This window comes from Haliotis cracherodii, unplaced genomic scaffold (genome assembly GCF_022045235.1).
Source record: "Haliotis cracherodii isolate W230 unplaced genomic scaffold, xgHalCrac1.p SCAF_4, whole genome shotgun sequence".
Lineage (NCBI taxonomy): Eukaryota > Metazoa > Mollusca > Gastropoda > Lepetellida > Haliotidae > Haliotis > Haliotis cracherodii.
Window position 1 is genome coordinate 39238108 of NW_027266297.1, and position 23615 is coordinate 39261722.

A 23615-nucleotide genomic window follows, 5' to 3' on the forward strand; every position below is an offset into this window, starting at 1 on the left:
GATTGGTTTGTTTGTTTGCTTGTTGTTTAATGCCGCACACAGCAATATTCCAGCTGTATGACGATGGTCTGTTAATAATCAAATCTGGACCAGAAAATCCAGTGATTGACATCATAAGCATCGATCCACTCAATTGGGATACGATGACATGTATCAACCAAGTCCGTTAGTCGCCTCTTACGACAAGCATAGTCGCCTCTTACGACAAGCATGGGTTGCTGAAGACCTATTCTACCCCAGATCTTCCTTGATTGGTGCCTCCATATGTGTCTAATAATGACAGTATTCAATGCCACATTTGGGGCAACGGAAACACAAAGATAAATTCCCAAGCAGACCTAGTTGTGGCACATGTAAGGAAAGTTCGACTGTCAGAATGGGTACATGTCAGCATGCACCAAACACAGGACATGCCAGCATCAGGAAACGGTTGCCATTACACCCTGCTGGGTGTTTGGCCACAACACAGACCATGCAGATGGAACGTATACAATCACAGGGAGATATTGCATGTGTATGCTCAGATGCAACAACTGCAATTTGATAAAGAGTGGCACTGAGACCACAAGGAGAAACATTTGCTTCTTGTAAACAATCTCCTCAAGAATAATCTTTCTTGAAGACGCCTAGGGAATGGCCAACCTTGCCAGACTGCAAGACAATACATTATGCTGGAACATCTTCTCAAAAACAGTCTCCAGCTGCGTTGGCAAACGGTAACAATGTTGTCACTGCTTTAAACATATTTCTCCGAATGGCCTCATGGGAAGCGCCTAAGTTTAACAACACATTTACATGGACACAACAAGATATGGTTATCAGGAGAAATGGAAGACGGGTACAGTATCCCCGCCAAACAACAATTACACATGGTAACATTATCACAGTTATGAGGAGATGTGGCAGACATGTATTTATGCGACAAGGGCCAAAATACACTCAAAGAAACCACAAGACAGGACAGATTTTCTCATCTATGGAAGTGTTCGTTTTCAACACTACATTTCCGGTATGTGAAAGTTTCTAGTTTTATGATTGTGGTTTCTTGTATGCCATCAGGAGAAGCGGGACACTGATTACTGATTCAAATGTCTTGAAGAAGATTTATCATCTCTACTTTGCATTAGTTGGGAACTCAACAAAAATAATTTACACATGATTTTGTCAACTTATTGACAAAACTGGTACAAACTGGTAAGATCTGATACAACAGAGACAAAGATTACTAACACCTATATCAAGAAGCAGGAAGAGACAGGTATTATCAACAGCACATGTTGTTTCTTGAAGCAGGAAGAGACTAGTATTATCAACAGCACATGTTGTTTCTTGAAGCAGGAAGAGGCTGGTATTATCAACAGCACATGTTGTTTCTTGAAGAAGGAAGAGGCTGGTATTATCAACAGCACATGTTGTTTCTTGAAGCAGGAAGAGGCTGGTATTATCAACAGCACATGTTGTTTCTTGAAGCAGGAAGAGGCTGGTATTATCAACAGCGCATGTTGTTTCTTGAAGCAGGAAGAGACTAGTATTATCAACAGCACATGTTGTTTCTTGAAGCAGGAAGATACTGGTATTATCAACAGCACATGAGGTTTCTTGAAGCAGGAAGAGACTGGTATTATCAACAGCACATGTTGTTTCTTGAAGCAGGAAGATACTGGTATTATCAACAGCGCATGTTGTTTCTTGAAGCAGGAAGAGACTGGTATTATCAACAGCAGGCAGAAATGTATGAAAAAATAAAAAATAACCACAGGTACAGAAGCTCACCTATATCAAGTAACCTAAAACGTATGAGGATGTGCTAAACCACCTAATTTGTCCTAAAACCACAAGTTGTATATAGTAAAGTCTAGGTGAAATAGAAATAAAAACTAGTAGTATTGTTGAAACTACAAGAGCTCATAAACTTGCAGCTTTATTTTTGTGCAATATCTGAAGTACAGAGGTAACTGTATCTATGTTCAGAGCTTAACGAGGAGAGAAAAATTTATTGTCAGGGTTATTTCCCTTTTGTGAGTATACATCCATTAAAATATCGCAATCTCCTTTTGTGCATCACAGAATTGCTTTTCCAAAGCATGTGATATATATTCAGGCAGACAACTTGGTTGATAGAAATACCATTTGCTTTATTTGTGAGCTGGAAGGGATTTCATGACTGAACATGATGAAGAAGGATAACAGCAAGACAAAATAACAGCCTTCCACCACTTCATGGGCTAAACATGCTGAAGAGATTCATCGCACTATTGGAGCATTGCAAGGCTTTGTATCATATGTTTAGCATCAGAATAAGATGAATTGATATAACACAGCACATGAGAATTAAAGGAGGCCAAGGTCCATAGTGTTGGAATGTGTTGTAGGAGAGTAGATAGATAAATGCTGAGCCTCCCATGGAAAGTGAGTGAGTGAGTATTGTTTTACGCTGCTTTTTGCAATATTCTAGCACTATCAGGGACGGGGACACCAGAAATGGGCTTCGCACATTGTACCTATGTGGGGAATTGAACCCACCCAAAGGTGCATTGAGATACAGTATCAGGGTACAGCGAGGTACAGTATCAGGGTACAATGAGGTACTGTATCAAAGTACTGTATCAGGGTACAGTATCAGGGTATAGTGGTGTACAGTATCAGGGTACAGTGAGGTACAGTATCAGGGTACAATGAGGTACTGTATCAAAGTACTGTATCAGGGTACAGTGAGGTACTGTATCGAAGTACTGTATCAGGGTACAGTATCAGGGTATAGTGAGGTACAGTATCAGGGTACAGTGAGGTACAGTATCAGGGTACAGTGAGGTACTGTATCAAAGTACTGTATCAGGGTACAGTGAGGTACAGTATCAGGGTACAATGAGGTACAGTATCAGGGTACAGTGAGGTACAGTATCAGGGTACAGTGAGGTACAGTATCAGGGTACAATGAGGTACAGTATCAGCGAACAATGAGGTACAGTATCAGGATACAGTGAGGTACAGTATCAGGGTACAGTGAGGTACAGTATCAGGGAACAATGAGGTACTGTATCAGGATACAGTGAGGTACAGTATCAGGGTACAGTGAGGTACAGTATCAGGGTACAATGAGGTACAGAATCAGGGAACAATGAGGTACAGTATCAGGATACAGTGAGGTACAGTATCAGGGTACAGTGAGGTACAGTATCAGGGTACAATGAGGTACAGTATCAGGGTACAGTGAGGTACAGTATCAGGGTACAGTGAGGTACAGTATCAGGGTACAATGAGGTACAGTATCAGGGTACAGCGAGGTACAATATCAGGGTACAATGAGGTACAGTATCAGGGTACAGTGAGGTACAGTAGCAGGGTACAGTGAGGTACAGTAGCAGGGTACAGTGAGGTACAGTATCAGGGTACAGTGAGGTACAGTAGCAGGGTACAGTGAGGTACAGTATCAGGGTACAGTGAGGTACAGTAGCAGGGTACAATGAGGTACTGTATCAGGGTACAGTGAGTCACAGTAGCAGGGTACAATGAGGTACAGTAGCAGGGTACAGTATCAGGGTACAATGAGCTACAGTATCAGGGTACAGTATCAGGGTACAGTGAGGTACAGTATCAGGGTACAGTCAGGTACAGTAGCAGGGAACAGTATCAGGGTACAGTGACAGGGAACGGTATCAGGAATCAGGGAACAGTAGAAGGGATCAGGATACAGTATTGAGGTACTATATCAAGGTATCAGGATCCTGTATCAGGCGACAGGGTACAGCATTAGGGCAATGTATGATTAAGGTCTATTGCCTTGTATACTATGTGCTGTGCTCAAGGATGACCGAGTTCTCAGAAACACAAGTGAACTCAAATCACTTTGAAAAAGAAATTTAAAATTTATCTTTCATGTGTAGAATCATAAAAAGAACTGCTCTTTCCATAGCCTTCAGTCATGTTCTTCCCTTTCATGCAGGAGATAAACACAGTGTTGTCAATGAAGGGCAACCTTATGGACAGCATTAAATTGAAATTAGAGGTGAAACTGAGGTGATCTGTCAGAACCCATCCAAATTAATTCAAAATGACAAGAAAATGTTCAGATCTAAAAGGAATGCCAACTTGAAGCTCTAGAAGTCTACTGACACTTTCAAATGGCATTTGAAAAATTAGTTGGTATCATGAATGGCATATTTAACTCACCAACTGCGTGTGTGTGCGTGTGTGCATGTGCGTGTGCGTGTGCGCGTGCATCCATATGGATCGCAATCTCATTGAAATCAGATCTTAGGTCTCGCTACTGCAAAACAAAGATCTGAGGACATACCTTTACAGGTCATGTCAGAACGACCTTTCATCCAACCAATCGGAGAGTTGCTTACCAGACAAGAAAAGTGATAGTCGGAATGTGTTTTATATCATGCAGCCTGGAAAAATTTAACACAGGTAATTCCGAACAACAGTTTCAGCTTTAGGACTGAATACAAACAATTTAGGCCACCAATTAGCCATTCCAGAATGTTAGATCCATAAAACAAGAAAAAGCTACTTTCTGACTGGCTAATGTTGATTTCTTGTTAGTCATTCCATTGGTCGGTCAAAGTTCGTGAAAGGTAGGTCTGACATGACCTGTAGTAGGATATCTTCAGATCTTTGTTGAGCGGTAGCAAGAACTAAGATCTGATTTTAATGTGATTGTATGAATTGTTGCTCATAACATTAATCACTGGATTGCCAGGTGCAGACTGGAACTCTGAACAGGTTCCTGTCACAAACATGGAATGCTGCTTAGTCAATATTACTCGGTCCTCTAGTCATTGCCTTTGATAATGGAGTATGACCCCTTCACATTACAAATGCTGAGTTTTGACAAATCTGACCTGCTGAGACACACACTGTATCACCACAAAATGCTAAATCCCCAGAAATCATCCTGAAAGCCAGTTGAAGGAAAGTGTGGCAATCACACATGACCCCAAACACCATGGTTGCATTGTGTGGAATCTAAATACACATCTCCAACACGCAACACAAAACATTTCAATCAATCGAAGTAAGTTGTACAGAAAACAGCACATCACATCTCTGCAGAAACGAGCTCCAACCGATCAATACACTCCAGTATGTCCAGGGCACACATTACCAAGAAAAGCAGGGTTATCTCCCTTTAAGAATCTATCTCCCTCAGAGTACCACAGTGTTACCGGGGTGATTGATTCTAACATGCAAGAACTCATTTCGAAACATAATGGATTTGAAACATTTGACAGTTTCAATTTCAGATTAGAGCACACTGCCGTTCTTCACTTAAAACAGCCTTGGTGTGAGATTTCAAATCCCTGAAATACAATCAGCTTTGAAAGGTTACTATAAATTAACAATTAGAGCTTCATTCATCTCTTCAAGTAAGACAAGTAAGAAGAGTCCATGCCCATTTTATGTTTCATCTTTTTCCTCAAAATGCCATTGTATTCCATGAAATGCCATCTTGCAGGTTACAGAAAGAGGTGAGCTGTGCCGATAGCCGGTATATGAAAAACAAAAAGGCACTGGTCTTATTGATGCCAGCAAGTGGGTCAAATTCCAATTAATAAATCTTTCCACATTCAACAATTTTTATATCTAATTGACATCTAAGCTAAGAGATTATTTGTGAAGTCAAATTGAACTTTAAACATATGTTAAAATAAAACTGTTCAACTGTGTTGTCTGATGGACCTCGTAATCACGAAGCCAGCACCATTGTTAAAATGGTTCCGATTTGGCAACAGACAGTTCATCAGTTGTTGGGGTCTGTTAGTAACAAACAGCAAATCTGCTGTAACAACTCACTACATGGATGACGGAAGGAGGTTTACTTTGCTTCTGACACATGATGACAGAGAACAAAGTTTTGTAGTACCTGCTCCACCATGACAACAGAGAGTATCATCTTGTCGATGAAGTCATTTTATTCACATTGTGACAAAAGGCAACATCTGATCAATGAGATCATGTCATTCACATGGTGACAAAGAACATTTTCTTTTCGATGAAAGCATCTGCCTTCCCATGATGACACAGAGCATCATCTTGTCGATGAAGTCATCTTATCATGCTTATTGACATGGTCAATGAAGTCATGTACTTTCATATGATGACATAAGGCATCATCTGGTCGATGAAGTCATGTACTTTAACACGATGACATAAGGCATCATCTGGTCGATGAAGTCATGTACTTTCAAACGATGACATAAGGCATCATCTGGTCGATGAAGTCATGTACTTTCACACGATGACACAAGGCATCATCTGGTCGACGAAGTCATGTACTTTCACACGATGACATAAGGCATCGTTTGGTCGATGAAGTCATGTACTTTCACACGATGACATAAGGCATCATCTGGTCGATGAAGTCATGTACTCTCACACAATGACATAAGGCATCATCTGGTCCATGAAGTCATGTACTTTCACATGATGACATAAGGCATCATCTGGTCCATGAAGTCATGTACTTTCACACAATGACATAAGGCATCATCTGGTCCATGAAGTCATGTACTTTCACACGATGACATAAGGCATCATCTGGTCCATGAAGTCATGTACTTTCACACGATGACATAAGGCATCATCTGGTCCACGAAGTCATGTACTTTCACATGATGACATAAGGCATCATCTGGTCCATGAAGTCATGTACTTTCACACGATGACATAAGGCATCATCTGGTCCATGAAGTCATGTACTTTCGCAAGATGACATAAGGCATCATCTGGTCGACGAAGTCATGTACATTCACACAATGACATAAGGCATCATCTGGTCGACGAAGTCATGTACTTTCACATTATGACAAGGCTGATCAATGAAGTCCCCAATGTGATACCCCTTACAGTTGACAAAGCAATGGCAGTCTGCTCTTCAACATGTTTAAACAGGAGTAAACAACAAACAATCCAGTGTATTTGGGTGTCTGTGCAAGATTAATGACAGACAGTTTGCCATGGTTTTCATGTCCTTCCACTGATCCATACTCAACAAACACTGTCATCCCCAATCTTACATATCCAGCATTAGGTATTAGAGCAATTCACAAAAAATAAATTACATCATACTGTCTTAATACAATTAACATATATATATGAAAAATGTACATAACCGAATAGAGCCCCACTGGCAGCATGCATCAAATTTGTCCTAAAACTGTGCACATCATAAAACATTTTGAGACATTAATAATGAGGCTTCTTTTATAACGCTGAACTCCATACTCCTGTATGCTCAAAGCGTCTACCATTATTACCCTGGTCAATAGATCAGTGTGCACTCAATTTTCATTCTAAGCTCCCTAGGGAGAATACATATGAACTGCTGCCACATTCCATGAAATGCTGCCACAGCCATGAATAACTTTGTAAGTCCACCTACTTTGCTGCAATGCCCCCTGGGTTGATGTCCTGGACGTAGATGCCAAGTTCGCCCAGCTCCTCCCTCTTCAGCCCCACAACACTGAACCCAAGGGAGCTGTTCTCTGGCTTGAACAGCTTGATCGTCTCCACCTCGCGGCCTGTCGCAGCCTTGTCGATGGCCCGCTGGAACTCTATGTTGTAGCTGTATGTGGAAATAGCACTTCCGGGACCAGTGTACACCTGGAGGATAACAGGGAACCATTGTACACCTAGAGAATAACAGGACCCTTGTACATCTAGAGAATAACAGTGTACACATGGAGAATAACAGGACCAGTGTACACATGGAAAATAACAGGGAATAGTGCACACATTGAAAATAACAGGGACTAGTGTACACATGGAGAATAACAGGGACCAGTGTACACATGGAGAACAACAGGACCAGTGAACACATGGAAAATAACAGGGAATAGTGTACACATTGAAAATAACAGGGACTAGTGTACACATGGAGAATAACAGGGAATAGTGTACACATGGAGAATAACGGGGACCAGTGTACACATGGAGAATAACAGGGAATAGTGTACACATGGAGAATAACAGGACCAGTGTACACATGGAAAATAACAGGGAATAGTGTAAACATGGAGAATAACAGGACCAGTGTACACATGGAAAATAACAGGGAATAGTGTACACATGGAGAATAACAGGGAATAGTGTACACATGGAGAATAACGGGGACCAGTGTACACATGGAGAATAACAGGGAATAGTGTACACATGGAGAATAACAGGACCAGTGTACACATGGAAAATAACAGGGAATAGTGTAAACATGGAGAATAACAGGACCAGTGTACACATGGAAAATAACAGGGAATAGTGTACACATGGAGAATAACAGGGACTAGTGTACACATGGAGAATAACAGGGACTAGTGTACACATGGAGAATAACAGGACCAGTGTACACATGGAGAATAACAGGACCAGTGTACACATGGAAAATAACAGGGACTAGTGTACACATGGAGAATAACAGGACCAGTGTACACATGGAAAATAACAGGGAATAGTGTACACATGGAAAATAACAGGGAATAGTGTACACATTGAAAATAACAGGGACTAGTGTACACATGGAGAATAACAGGGACTAGTGTACACATGGAGAATAACAGGGACCAGTGTACACATGGAGAATAACGGGGACCAGTGTACACATGGAGAATAACAGGGAATAGTGTACACATGGAGAATAACAGGGAATAGTGTAAACATGGAGAATAACAGGGAATAGTGTACACATGGAGAATAACAGGACCAGTGTACACATGGAAAATAACAGGGAATAGTGTAAACATGGAGAATAACAGGACCAGTGTACACATGGAGAATAACAGGGAATAGTGTACACATGGAGAATAACAGGGACTAGTGTACACATGGAGAATAACAGGGACTAGTGTACACATGGAGAATAACAGGACCAGTGTACACATGGAGAATAACAGGACCAGTGTACACATGGAAAATAACAGGGACTAGTGTACACATGGAGAATAACAGGACCAGTGTACACATGGAAAATAACAGGGAATAGTGTACACATGGAAAATAACAGGGACTAGTGTACACATGGAGAATAACAGGGACTAGTGTACACATGGAAAATAACAGGACCAGTGTACACATGGAGAATAACGGGGACCAGTGTACACATGGAGAATAACAGGGAATAGTGTACACATGGAGAATAACAGGGAATAGTGTACACATGGAGAATAACAGGGAATAGTGTACACATGGAGAATAACAGGACCAGTGTACACATGGAAAATAACAGGGAATAGTGTAAACATGGAGAATAACAGGACCAGTGTACACATGGAGAATAACAGGGAATAGTGTACACATGGAGAATAACAGGGACTAGTGTACACATGGAGAATAACAGGGACTAGTGTACACATGGAGAATAACAGGACCAGTGTACACATGGAGAATAACAGGACCAGTGTACACATGGAAAATAACAGGGACTAGTGTACACATGGAGAATAACAGGACCAGTGTACACATGGAAAATAACAGGGAATAGTGTACACATGGAAAATAACAGGGACTAGTGTACACATGGAGAATAACAGGGACTAGTGTACACATGGAAAATAACGGGGACCAGTGTACACATGGAGAATAACGGGGACCAGTGTACACATGGAGAATAACAGGGAATAGTGTACACATGGAGAATAACAGGGAATAGTGTACACATGGAGAATAACAGAACCAGTGTACACATGGAAAATAACAGGGAATAGTGTAAACATGGAGAATAACAGGACCAGTGTACACATGGAGAATAACAGGGACCAGTGTACACATGGAAAATAACAGGGAATAGTGTACACATGGAGAATAACAGGGACTAGTGTACACATGGAGAATAACAGGACCAGTGTACACATGGAGAATAACAGGACCAGTGTACACATGGAAAATAACAGGGACTAGTGTACACATGGAGAATAACAGGGACTAGTGTACACATGGAGAATAACAGGACCAGTGTACACATGGAAAATAACAGGGACTAGTGTACACATGGAGAATAACAGGGAATAGTGTACACATGGAGAATAACGGGGACCAGTGTACACATGGAGAATAACAGGGAATAGTGTACACATGGAGAATAACAGGGAATAGTGTACACATGGAAAATAACAGGACCAGTGCACACATGGAGAATAACAGGACCAGTGTACACATGGAAAATAACAGGGAATAGTGTAAACATGGAGAATAACAGGACCAGTGTACACATGGAAAATAACAGGGAATAGTGTACACATGGAGAATAACAGGGACTAGTGTACACATGGAGAATAACAGGGACTAGTGTACACATGGAGAATAACAGGACCAGTGTACACATGGAGAATAACAGGACCAGTGTACACATGGAAAATAACAGGGACTAGTGTACACATGGAGAATAACAGGACCAGTGTACACATAGAAAATAACAGGGAATAGTGTACACATGGAAAATAACAGGGAATAGTGTACACATTGAAAATAACAGGGACTAGTGTACACATGGAGAATAACAGGGACTAGTGTACACATGGAGAATAACAGGGACCAGTGTACACATGGAGAATAACGGGGACCAGTGTACACATGGAGAATAACAGGGAATAGTGTACACATGGAGAATAACAGGGAATAGTGTAAACATGGAGAATAACAGGGAATAGTGTACACATGGAGAATAACAGGACCAGTGTACACATGGAAAATAACAGGGAATAGTGTAAACATGGAGAATAACAGGACCAGTGTACACATGGAGAATAACAGGGAATAGTGTACACATGGAGAATAACAGGGACTAGTGTACACATGGAGAATAACAGGGACTAGTGTACACATGGAGAATAACAGGACCAGTGTACACATGGAGAATAACAGGACCAGTGTACACATGGAAAATAACAGGGACTAGTGTACACATGGAGAATAACAGGACCAGTGTACACATGGAAAATAACAGGGAATAGTGTACACATGGAAAATAACAGGGACTAGTGTACACATGGAGAATAACAGGGACTAGTGTACACATGGAAAATAACAGGACCAGTGTACAAATGGAGAATAACGGGGACCAGTGTACACATGGAGAATAACAGGGAATAGTGTACACATGGAGAATAACAGGGAATAGTGTACACATGGAGAATAACAGGGAATAGTGTACACATGGAGAATAACAGGACCAGTGTACACATGGAAAATAACAGGGAATAGTGTAAACATGGAGAATAACAGGACCAGTGTACACATGGAGAATAACAGGGACTAGTGTACACATGGAGAATAACAGGGACTAGTGTACACATGGAGAATAACAGGACCAGTGTACACATGGAAAATAACAGGGACTAGTGTACACATGGAGAATAACAGGACCAGTGTACACATGGAAAATAACAGGGAATAGTGTACACATGGAAAATAACAGGGACTAGTGTACACATGGAGAATAACAGGGACTAGTGTACACATGGAGAATAACAGGGACCAGTGTACACATGGAGAATAACGGGGACCAGTGTACACATGGAGAATAACAGGGAATAGTGTACACATGGAGAATAACAGGGAATAGTGTAAACATGGAGAATAACAGGGAATAGTGTACACATGGAGAATAACAGGACCAGTGTACACATGGAAAATAACAGGGAATAGTGTAAACATGGAGAATAACAGGACCAGTGTACACATGGAGAATAACAGGGAATAGTGTACACATGGAGAATAACAGGGACTAGTGTACACATGGAGAATAACAGGGACTAGTGTACACATGGAGAATAACAGGACCAGTGTACACATGGAGAATAACAGGACCAGTGTACACATGGAAAATAACAGGGACTAGTGTACACATGGAGAATAACAGGACCAGTGTACACATGGAAAATAACAGGGAATAGTGTACACATGGAAAATAACAGGGACTAGTGTACACATGGAGAATAACAGGGACTAGTGTACACATGGAAAATAACAGGACCAGTGTACAAATGGAGAATAACGGGGACCAGTGTACACATGGAGAATAACAGGGAATAGTGTACACATGGAGAATAACAGGGAATAGTGTACACATGGAGAATAACAGGGAATAGTGTACACATGGAGAATAACAGGACCAGTGTACACATGGAAAATAACAGGGAATAGTGTAAACATGGAGAATAACAGGACCAGTGTACACATGGAGAATAACGGGGACCAGTGTACACATGGAGAATAACAGGGAATAGTGTACACATGGAGAATAACAGGGACTAGTGTACACATGGAGAATAACAGGACCAGTGTACACATGGAAAATAACAGGGACTAGTGTACACATGGAGAATAACAGGGAATAGTGTACACATGGAGAATAACGGGGACCAGTGTACACATGGAGAATAACAGGGAATAGTGTACACATGGAGAATAACAGGGAATAGTGTAAACATGGAGAATAACAGGGAATAGTGTACACATGGAGAATAACAGGACCAGTGTACACATGGAAAATAACAGGGAATAGTGTAAACATGGAGAATAACAGGACCAGTGTACACATGGAAAATAACAGGGAATAGTGTACACATGGAGAATAACAGGGACTAGTGTACACATGGAGAATAACAGGGACTAGTGTACACATGGAGAATAACAGGACCAGTGTACACATGGAGAATAACAGGACCAGTGTACATATGGAAAATAACAGGGACTAGTGTACACATGGAGAATAACAGGACCAGTGTACACATGGAAAATAACAGGGAATAGTGTACACATGGAAAATAACAGGGAATAGTGTACACATTGAAAATAACAGGGACTAGTGTACACATGGAGAATAACAGGGACTAGTGTACACATGGAGAATAACAGGGACCAGTGTACACATGGAGAATAACGGGGACCAGTGTACACATGGAGAATAACAGGGAATAGTGTACACATGGAGAATAACAGGGAATAGTGTAAACATGGAGAATAACAGGGAATAGTGTACACATGGAGAATAACAGGACCAGTGTACACATGGAAAATAACAGGGAATAGTGTAAACATGGAGAATAACAGGACCAGTGTACACATGGAGAATAACAGGGAATAGTGTACACATGGAGAATAACAGGGACTAGTGTACACATGGAGAATAACAGGGACTAGTGTACACATGGAGAATAACAGGACCAGTGTACACATGGAGAATAACAGGACCAGTGTACACATGGAAAATAACAGGGAATAGTGTACACATGGAAAATAACAGGGACTAGTGTACACATGGAGAATAACAGGGACTAGTGTACACATGGAAAATAACAGGACCAGTGTACACATGGAGAATAACGGGGACCAGTGTACACATGGAGAATAACAGGGAATAGTGTACACATGGAGAATAACAGGGAATAGTGTACACATGGAGAATAACAGGGAATAGTGTACACATGGAGAATAACAGGACCAGTGTACACATGGAAAATAACAGGGAATAGTGTAAACATGGAGAATAACAGGACCAGTGTACACATGGAGAATAACAGGGACTAGTGTACACATGGAAAATAACAGGGAATAGTGTACACATGGAGAATAACAGGGACTAGTGTACACATGGAGAATAACAGGACCAGTGTACACATGGAGAATAACAGGACCAGTGTACACATGGAAAATAACAGGGACTAGTGTACACATGGAGAATAACAGGGACTAGTGTACACATGGAGAATAACAGGACCAGTGTACACATGGAAAATAACAGGGAATAGTGTACACATGGAAAATAACAGGGAATAGTGTACACATTGAAAATAACAGGGACTAGTGTACACATGGAGAATAACAGGGACTAGTGTACACATGGAGAACAACAGGACCAGTGTACACATGGAAAATAACAGGGAATAGTGTAAACATGGAGAATAACATGGAGAATAACAGGGACTGGTGTATACATGGAGAATAACAGGACCAGAGTACACATGGAGAATAACAGGACCAGTATACACATGGAAAATAACAGGGAATAGTGTACACATGGAGAATAGCAGGGAATAGTGTACACATGGAGAACAACAGGGACTAGTGTACACATGGAAAATAACAGGGAATAGTGTACACATGGAGAATAACAGGGACTAGTGTACACATGGAGAATAACAGGACCAGTGTACACATGGAGAATAACAGGACCAGTGTACACATGGAGAATAACAGGGACTAGTGTACACATGGAGAATAACAGGGACCAGTGTACACATGGAAAATAACAGGACCAGTGCACACATGGAAAATAACAGGACCAGTGTACACATGGAGAATAACAGGACCAGTGTACACATGGAAAATAACAGGGACCAGTGTACACATGGAAAATAACAGGGACTAGTGTACACATGGAGAATAACAGGGACTAGTGTACACATGGAAAATAACAGGACCAGTGCACACATGGAAAATAACAGGGACTAGTGTACACATGGAGAATAACAGGACCAGTGTACACATGGAAAATAACATGACCAGTGCACACATGGAGAATAACATGACCAGTGCACACATGGAGAATAACGGGACCAATGTACACCTGGAGAGTAACAGGAGATTAGTGTACACCTGGAGAGTAACGAGATTAGTGTACACCTGGAGAATAACCTGGCTGTATACCCCTTTGAGCATGTCCACATAAAACTCTGCTGTATCAATTGGTTTGGACAAGTTGAGGTCACATACCAGCATCAAACTAAGGGAGGTAATTCTTGTAATCTTAAACCAACAGGAAGTACACAATGGATGCAAGCCTCAGTCAGCAATATTCGAGCTGTATCATGGCTGCTTGTAAATAATCCAGTCTGGGCCAGGTTACCTTGGTTAGCTAGAAGTTTGACAGAAAGAACAACAATCCACACTCTCTGGGTGAGTGCATGAGTTGGGTTAAACGCTGCTTTTAACAGTATTCTAGTTATGTCACAGCGTGTCAGCTTGATGTGGATGGAAAGCCCAAAGTGATTCAGGTCTCACACGTTTACCACTTCAGTGAAACCCAATAGCACATCAGGAGCATCAATCTGTGCAATAGGGACACCATGACATGCATCAACCAAGTCAGTGAGCCTGACCATGCTGATCACCCAATCCCATTAGTAGCCTCCTACGGCAAGCATGGGTTGCTGAAGACCAATTCTAACCCAGATCTTCACAGGGGTAGAGGACTGTGAAACACACAAAGGTATCTGACCTGCCGGAGGTTAAGAGTTCCACTCTCGCTGAGTTCTTGGCTTGGGTAGCCATTCTCCTCTCCAGTGGGGAGCACCAGCTCTCCCGAAGGCCCAAACATGAAGTTCTCCTCTGTCAGAGGATGGATCTCAGACACCTGCTTCAACTCCTGAAACTCAAAATATCTCACTCAGGTGCAGGAAAAATCATTTTTACTTATCATAAAACCTTTCAATCTGATCTATCAACATGATCAAGCAGCTACCGTCTCAGCCTGTACATTCACCAGGGCACCACAATGATTGACCAAAAGACCGAGAAACATTAGTTTCGTTCATCTGCACAAACAGACTCATTGGCGTCGAAGGCAAAACTAGACATGAAAATTATTGATGCCATCATAAACTTATAAGTATTTTGGTAGTTTTCACATAAACAGCATAAGATAGCAAGATGATCTAATGAGTAATGATTAAGGATTAATGTATACCCCTTTACCTGTTCAAGAATGATCAATTCACAAAATTCTGAACGAATTCATAACCCATACCACATCAGTACATGAAGGTTCTGATGATGACCAAGTTGTCTGAGATGCTGCAATTCGCTGTGCTGTTGCATCACTTGGACATGCCAGAAACCCCTAATCAGGGCTTCAAATCCCAGTTTTCCCTCATCATGTTTCTAGGTTTGTTAGCACCATACCCATGCTCTTGGGTTTCATCAAAGTGGTAAACATCTAAGACATGCATTAATTCAGTGGCATTAGACATTGGCACTAGTCCTGAAGTCCTTGCCAAACTGCCCAATAGTTTAGGTATCATAAGGACTAGTAGACATTTGTCATATTTAAGGGTTTTGCTATATGTTATCATTATAAGGACAAGTGGACTAAAAATGTTAGTTTCTACCGCTGTTCAGGCTTTCCTCCCACATTAAGCTGACACGCCGTGATATAACTGATATACTATAATTAGCGACCTATTATTTGGGGCATCTATCGAACTTGACATAACTAATGTACCTATGAAACAAAGGCAGCATCCTGACCCACAAACACTGCAACAGCTTGCACATGCTCAACGAGCTGTGTGTCCTCAAATTCCCCAAAGCGTGATCTGTACAACTTGGCAAATTGAGGCAATAGTCCACATATGACATTCTAATAAACCTACCTGCAGCGAGTCTTGCAGGGTGAGGAGCTGCTTGAAGAGGGGAGTGTCCAACATCACCATGATGGATGCCATGTCCTGGTCCTGGGAGTGATCTCCCCTTTCCCACAGCCTGGCCTGGAGCCGGTCAAGGCAATCAACAGCATGTTCACTGTCTGCAAACAGAGAGACTATGTATGAGGACAGAGTGCATGGTCAGATTTCAACAGCACAAAGAAGTTGTTGACACTCTCTGGTGATGATCAGTAAAGATGTCCATAACACTGGTATTGTCTCTATCTCCCTCAGATGCATAAAGCAAATGGAACAAGTCAGCTTCATTTCCTAGAGTATAAATTTGTTTTTAAAATTGAAAGAAAACTTTTTTAGGATTATGAAGACAAGGTTCATAATTTTTAGCATGTGTTAACAATGAACAAACCTATACTGAAAACGTGGGCATGAAATTAATGGAAAAATGCAAGTGTCCCTTGCCATTCTTGCTCATGTCGGGAATCAAATCAAATCAAATCAAATCAAATCAAAGAAGAAGAAGAAGAAGAAGAAGAAGAAGAAAAAGAAGAAGAAGAAGAAGAAAAAGAAGAAAATTATTTTATTTTGGTGTCACACATTGTACATGTCGCATATATATAGTTCGTTAAAATATTCATAGAAACATTTCAATGTCATAATTAATTTGGTGATGCACTGATTTCATTATTTACAGTATTTTATCTCAAAGAAGAAATTCCATGCTGTACAATACCCAAGGCCAATATTACAAAGGTGCTGCCCCAGCCAGAGACAACTTACAAGAGACATGTTGTATTTGACGTAATAAGCGCCCCGGGCACTCTCAAAATTAGAAATAGAGGACTCTTATTAGAATATAATTTTGGTGAGATAAAAAGAGTTGAAAGATTGAAAATTTTGTGGGTATGCTGACAGCCTGATATGATACAAAAGAAGAATCTGTGTGTATTATACATGATAGATAAATTTTCTCGAATTTAATTACCCAGAATTAAGGGTGCATATAACACAAGTGCATAATATACACAAATAAATAAGTCTTTAGTACATTGATCAATCAGAAAGGGTGCTAATTGGGATTGCTCACTAGCCAATATATTAACAAATATTGCCCTGGGTGCTTATAAGAGCGAGGCGCTTATTACGTCGAACACGGTAGTTCATATTACCCAAACTGCAAGTTTTCTTCTTTTCCTCACAAATTTGTTTTTAAAACGATACTGACATTCAATGAAAACACATAAGCATGGTTTCAAGCAACAGACACGTGTCCATCTCAAAAAAAATAATTGAGATTCGAACCCACACAATGACATTGTTGCGTTTCATTACCTCGTGCCGCAAAACACAGAACAACTTGATTTGATTCTTGTCACCATCTTGCCAAATACAACAAAAATTTGAATATGTGTTTTCAAAGTGTTTCAGTTGACAACCACATTATCTATATTACCTACCTGCTACAAGAGACATGGCTGGCTCTCGAATCAATGGAACATTACACAGTATCCTGCAATGAAAAGAAAATGTCTTAGAATTTAAAGAGAAATAAAGATAAGCAATAACTTAATAATAGGAAGTCCATTTATAATGTGCCATTCCATTCACCAAATGAATATGCATGGTACTATAATAATTGGTACACCAGTGATTTGATCAGCGTGGACACATTTTTAAAACTCAGCTCCCTTGGAAGTACACACCCTAAACAGCCTCATGAGAAGGTCTACATCACCTAAACATGTTATCCAATCAGCTACCCATTCGACCTGTGAAGTTATGGGGTAGAATAGGTCTTTAGCAACCCATGCTTGTCGTAAGAGGCAACTATGAAGCGACTGACGGGATCGGTTGGTCAGGCTCGCTGACTTGGTTGATGCATGTCATTGTATCCCAATTGCGTGGATCAATGCTCATGATGTCAATCAGTGGAATGTCTGGTCCAGATTTGATTATTTACAGACCGCCATCATATAGCTGGAATATTGCTGAGTGCGGTGTTAAACAACAAACAAAACAAACAAACAAAAAAGCTACCCATTCACTTCTGGGGGGCATGTTCGAAATTTTAATAAATGTGGTATCATAATACTTTGGTTAATCAGTTCCCACATGTTTAAATCAGCTGGGTTGTTCAACAAGACTGAACTTTGCTCACTGAACTCCTGATGAAAATAAATCAAGCAATGACATAACCCATGTTACATCATGTGCTTGTAGAAATAATATATTGCTCTCACACAAGGTGCATATATTAAGTAGCAGAAAATATAAATGGGCACAGGACAAGTCTTCATTTCAGCAACCCTTGACAAAATGGTCAATTATTTGTTACTCTCTGTGACCAATGTCACTCAACATGGCCTGATTTGTGACCTGTATGCTGTACACAGGACCACATGCCAACTTTCCTTCCTTGTTCAGAAGTATATACAGTAAAGTTTGTTGTTTTGTTTGTTGTTAATGTCGCACACAGCAATATTCCAGCTATATAATGGCGGTCTGTAAATAATCAAGTCTGGACCAGACAATCCAGTGATTGATATCATGAGCATCAATCCACGCAAATGGGATACGATGATATGCATTAACTAAGTCAGTGAGCCTGAACACCCGATCCTGTTAGTCGCCTCTTACGACAAGCAGAGTCAGCTTTTACGGCAACCATGTGTTGCTGAAGACCTATTCTACCCCGGGTCTTCATGGGTCCTACTGTAAAGTAAAACATGATCATAATGCACTTCATGGGCCTGTAAGGGATGGAACTTAACCAACAATGTCTACTAGCCGAATCGTGATAACATAATATAATAATACCCCCAAAATGTTTGAAATTCTACTGACGGATATAACAAACTGTTTTTTGGTCCCGGCCATTTGTTGTATATTTTATCATTTAAATTGATATAACAAACTCTTACAACCAAATAACGGATACAGCAAACTCACTTTGTGGTCCCGTCTGTACTCTATGAACGACAATGTTTATGTTTATAACAAACTGTTAATCTCTAAGCTGCTAATGTGTCATCACGAACAGCTGTTCAAAGCAGCAAATTACAATTAAAGGCAGGTGATTAAACTGGATCAAGTACTGAAACCTTGTCCTCAATTTACACCCTTAATTGACAATTGACTCTTGTGTCTGTATGTCAATGAAATTATCAATAATATATGCTTAACCTGTATATACTGTTATGTATTTTACATTATTGAGATGTCTGATAGTCCAAATACTTACAACGAACTACATTTATAAGAAACTAAAATTAGTAGTCCGTTTTAATTCATTATAACCATACTTTACCGTACTGTGAGAATGGAATAATTACATGTTCCATGTTTGATTCACAAAAGATGGTAATCGTAATATGAGGTCAGCTAAACTGTCAGTATATTTAGTGCGGATTAGTGAACATTGGACAAAGACAAAATCAAAGTTCAACATGTTAAACCAAACTATATCCAATTCTACCACTGTCGATTGCACCTGGACCTCAAACGGCTCTCAGAAAGACTATCGGTAAAATGTTTCATATGGATAATACTAAAATTATGAAATAGTTTTTCGATTTTTGCTATGGTATCTGCTCAGGTTGCACTTATACTTGCGCGTTTTACCACAAACTACACTAACACACCTGTAGCATCTACTCGAGCGATCTACCTGTGCGCACTAACAGGAACGATGTAACAGGTAAGACAACCTGTTCGCTGCCTGTTTCAGCATTGTTGTCAATACCTAATCACTGCAGCTATGCTAACAAGTAATTGTAGCATCATGTGAAGCAAGGGAATATCTAAATCATGCTGAAACAGTGACAATATAAATCGACAGCATGATACGCAAAAATAAAATTCAATTTAGACTTCAAAGGGATGAGGCCGAAGGTGTGTCAATTTCATCGGCGGTCTACAGAGGACACCTGTCACTAATTCCAGCTACACACCTTAAACCTTTTAAATCTACATTTATTCCCACAGATACTACATTTACTGGTTATTATTCCCGTTTAAAGGGCGAGTATAATACTTGGCAAACTTACGAAAATCTGGAGGACAAAACTTTTAGTATTACGCGCACTCGATGTTTATCTCGGACGTAATGCACAGCGCATGCGCGTCCCAAAGGAAGTAAATACACATTCCTTTGTTATAGTATTTTCCTTCAGCTATCTCAAACAGTTAAGCACCAGCAGCCTGTCGGATAATTCCTAGTAGGGAGAGTGTCCGAAAATTGTCACGTGTTCCTTCCACTTGCAATTTATTCAAAACATCAGTAGTTCCTTTCCCAATGCCATTAATGCTCGGAGTTTTCCTGAATTTTACAAACATGCGTATCCCGGTCCAGTGTTATGGGTTTTCGGACGCCTCACAAAGAACAATTCGTTGTTTTCTCTCTAATCACATAAACAACTGTAAACATCTCATTCACTTTTAAAAGACAGCTTCTCTTAAAAACAAGCCATCATCTGAGTATTTACAATGTCTGTGTGATGCTACAACCCCCGTCATAGCGCGAGTAATCGCAATAAAACACAATCTCATTAAAATCAGACCTCAGTTCTCGCTACCGATAAACAAAACTTTGTTTAGCGGTAGCGAGAACTAAGATCTGATTTCAATGAGATTGAATAAAACACGGCCGTCCGAAATCGAAACCTATGATCCGACGATATATGTACATGTCGAACGAATGCTGAACGAACAGAAATTCGCAACTGAACTGAGAACACAAATATGTTATCTGTCGTTGTTCGTAAGGGTATAGATCTGTAATGATAGCGGCGTGTGGATATAATCATCAGTGACCATATACCGACATACATACATACATACATACACACACACACACACACACACACACACACACACACAGATATAAGTCCACGTTAGTCCATCATCTTCTTTATATCATATATATATATGTATATGTATATGTGTGTGTGTGTGTGTGTGTGTGATCTCTGTTTTCATGTCCCATGCTTGGACCTGTCATAACGCCGCGATATAACTGGAATACTGTTAAAAGTGGCGTTAAACCCAACTCACTCAACGTTATTCTTAGAAACAATAATCACATGATGTATAACACTTTTAGCCCATGTGTTTGTCGTGATAATGTATCACAAAGTTAGAGAAATGGATACATATATCTTCTTGAAACAGCCACCGTCACATACTGATACATTGTTAACATATATTGCTTGTTGTTTATGCGCTGTCCTTTGTCATTACACCAAGCGATATATCATTATGTCATGTCTTATTTTGTCTTATAAGCATTCTTCGGTCATCGGCATGAATTCGCATATGTACACAAATAAACCTAGCCGAGGTCAGGCCCATTATAAGGGTGAGTTTTGAGTGAGTGAGTATGGTTTTTACGCCGCTTTTAGCAACATTCCAGCAATATCACGGCGGGGGACACCAGAAATGGGCTTCATACATTGTATCCTTTATGAGAATAAACACAGGTTTATTTTTGTACACCTACAATTCCTTTGGGTATCATAACATGGGGGCGTTCCCAACAGGGTTGATTCTTTTACGCTGAATGTTAATGTCAATGAATGATGTATGTCAACGTACCCGATAGTTGCGTGGGTCGATGCGTAACGGTATGATGTCAACCACTGGATTGTCTGGTCCACACTTGATTATTTACTGACAACCGTTATCCAGCTGTCCTCTTGCTGAGTGCAGTGTTAAACAACGAAGAAACAAACAAACTACAAATAGTGTTTCATGATGCATGGAAACGAGCCAGGGATACAAACGTTACTAATTTCTCCATAGTGTGTGAGTTGTGTGTATCGCCTCTTTTAACATTATTACAGTTATATCAAGGTGCGTCAGCTTAATGTGGGAGGAAAACCCAAAGTGATGCAGGTCTTAGACATTTACCACTTCGGTGAAACCCACGAGCACGGGTATGGTGCTGACAAACCTGGAAACATAATCGGGGCGGACCGGGATTCGAAGACACAATCATAGGTTTTTGGCGTGCCCAAAGGGCGCAACTCTGCACAGCGAATCGCGGCGCCTTAGATGACTGGGCCACCCGCGCTCCCAATTTCTCCATAGATATGATAAGCATATATATAAAGTAGAAGAAAACCTTCTGTATCAGTATTGTTAAATCACGCAGTTTCATCCTTTTCAATAAGTTTTAACGTCAGATAATGAAGAATTTCAAAATAATGTTCGGAAAAAGCGTCAATCGTTTCGGTGAAAAATTTGATTTTGTATTTCAAAAGATTTACAGAGTGGGGCAGAAAAAAACCTTTCCTTAACATGTATAAGTCAATATACGTCGAGAACAATAATAGAGGAAATATGCATGTTGACACGACTTGACAATTTGACATGATGTCCAATCACATTACATTATATACAGCTGTGAACTGAATCTGAATAGAACACACATTCAATAGTTGTCAATAGACTGCATGTACGTAAACCGCATTGATATACGTGATTAAATTGATACTGCAAGCACCTCGTATATAAGACTATTTGTCAATATCCCACCATGGTCCTAAACAAACAGTAAAATAACACTTGCATATTACCCAAACCCCCGAGTTGACATTGGACTTGTATTACAATATATACCTATCCGTGTAGAATGACGTATGTATATGGGCAGTGGGGTAGCCAAGTGGTTAAAGCGTTCGCTCATCACGCCGAAGACCCGGGATAAATTCCCCACAAGTGTATAATGTGTGGAACCAATTTCTGGTGTCCCCCTCCGTGATATTGTTGGAATATTGCTATAAGCGGCTTAAAACCATATTCACTCATGCACATATGACACCATAACGAATTTAGTATGCCGAAAAGTTTACGCTATTTGGTATCTTTGTCGCACATGTCATGTCAAAATGAAAACTTGACACTTACAACCGGTATAAACGACAGGACCAGTACATATGTTTCCGATACAACGCTTGAATGTAAACATAAACGTTAACAATGGAATTTTTAATGCACCAAATGTGAACGTTTAAAGTAATATAGCTAAAATGGATAGAATTATCATAAAAATGCCCGCATGTTTACAGAAATTTGCGGGCCACTGTAAGTTGATAGCAGTCCGCTTTCCCCTAACGACGGGCTACTATCTATTCTATTGTTATGTGACGTCATTGGCGTCACGTTTCTTGTTTGTGACGTCATCCTATAGTATGTTCTATGACGTTGCTATTTGTAACTCAGTGACCTCCGTTATAAGCT

At 40.4% G+C, this 23615-nt stretch overlaps 1 protein-coding gene across 3 annotated transcripts in view; it reads right to left on the reverse strand.

Annotated features, from left to right (window-relative positions):
• Positions 1-20476, reverse strand: part of LOC139478492 (multiple PDZ domain protein-like) — a 320861-nt gene extending 300385 nt beyond the window's left edge. For all 3 annotated transcript variants that reach the window (XR_011654309.1, XM_071260981.1, XM_071260979.1), the window contains exons 1-5: positions 20423-20476; positions 17834-17886; positions 16368-16519; positions 15215-15361; positions 7388-7608 (exon numbers count right to left, since the gene is read on the reverse strand). Coding sequence is in view for 2 of the 3 variants with exons in the window: in XM_071260981.1 (XP_071117082.1) it covers positions 7388-7608; positions 15215-15361; positions 16368-16519; positions 17834-17849 (536 nt within the window). In the remaining variant the exon portion in view is untranslated. The remainder of the gene's footprint in view (positions 1-7387; positions 7609-15214; positions 15362-16367; positions 16520-17833; positions 17887-20422) is intronic.
• Between the last annotated feature and the right edge of the window lie 3139 nt (positions 20477-23615).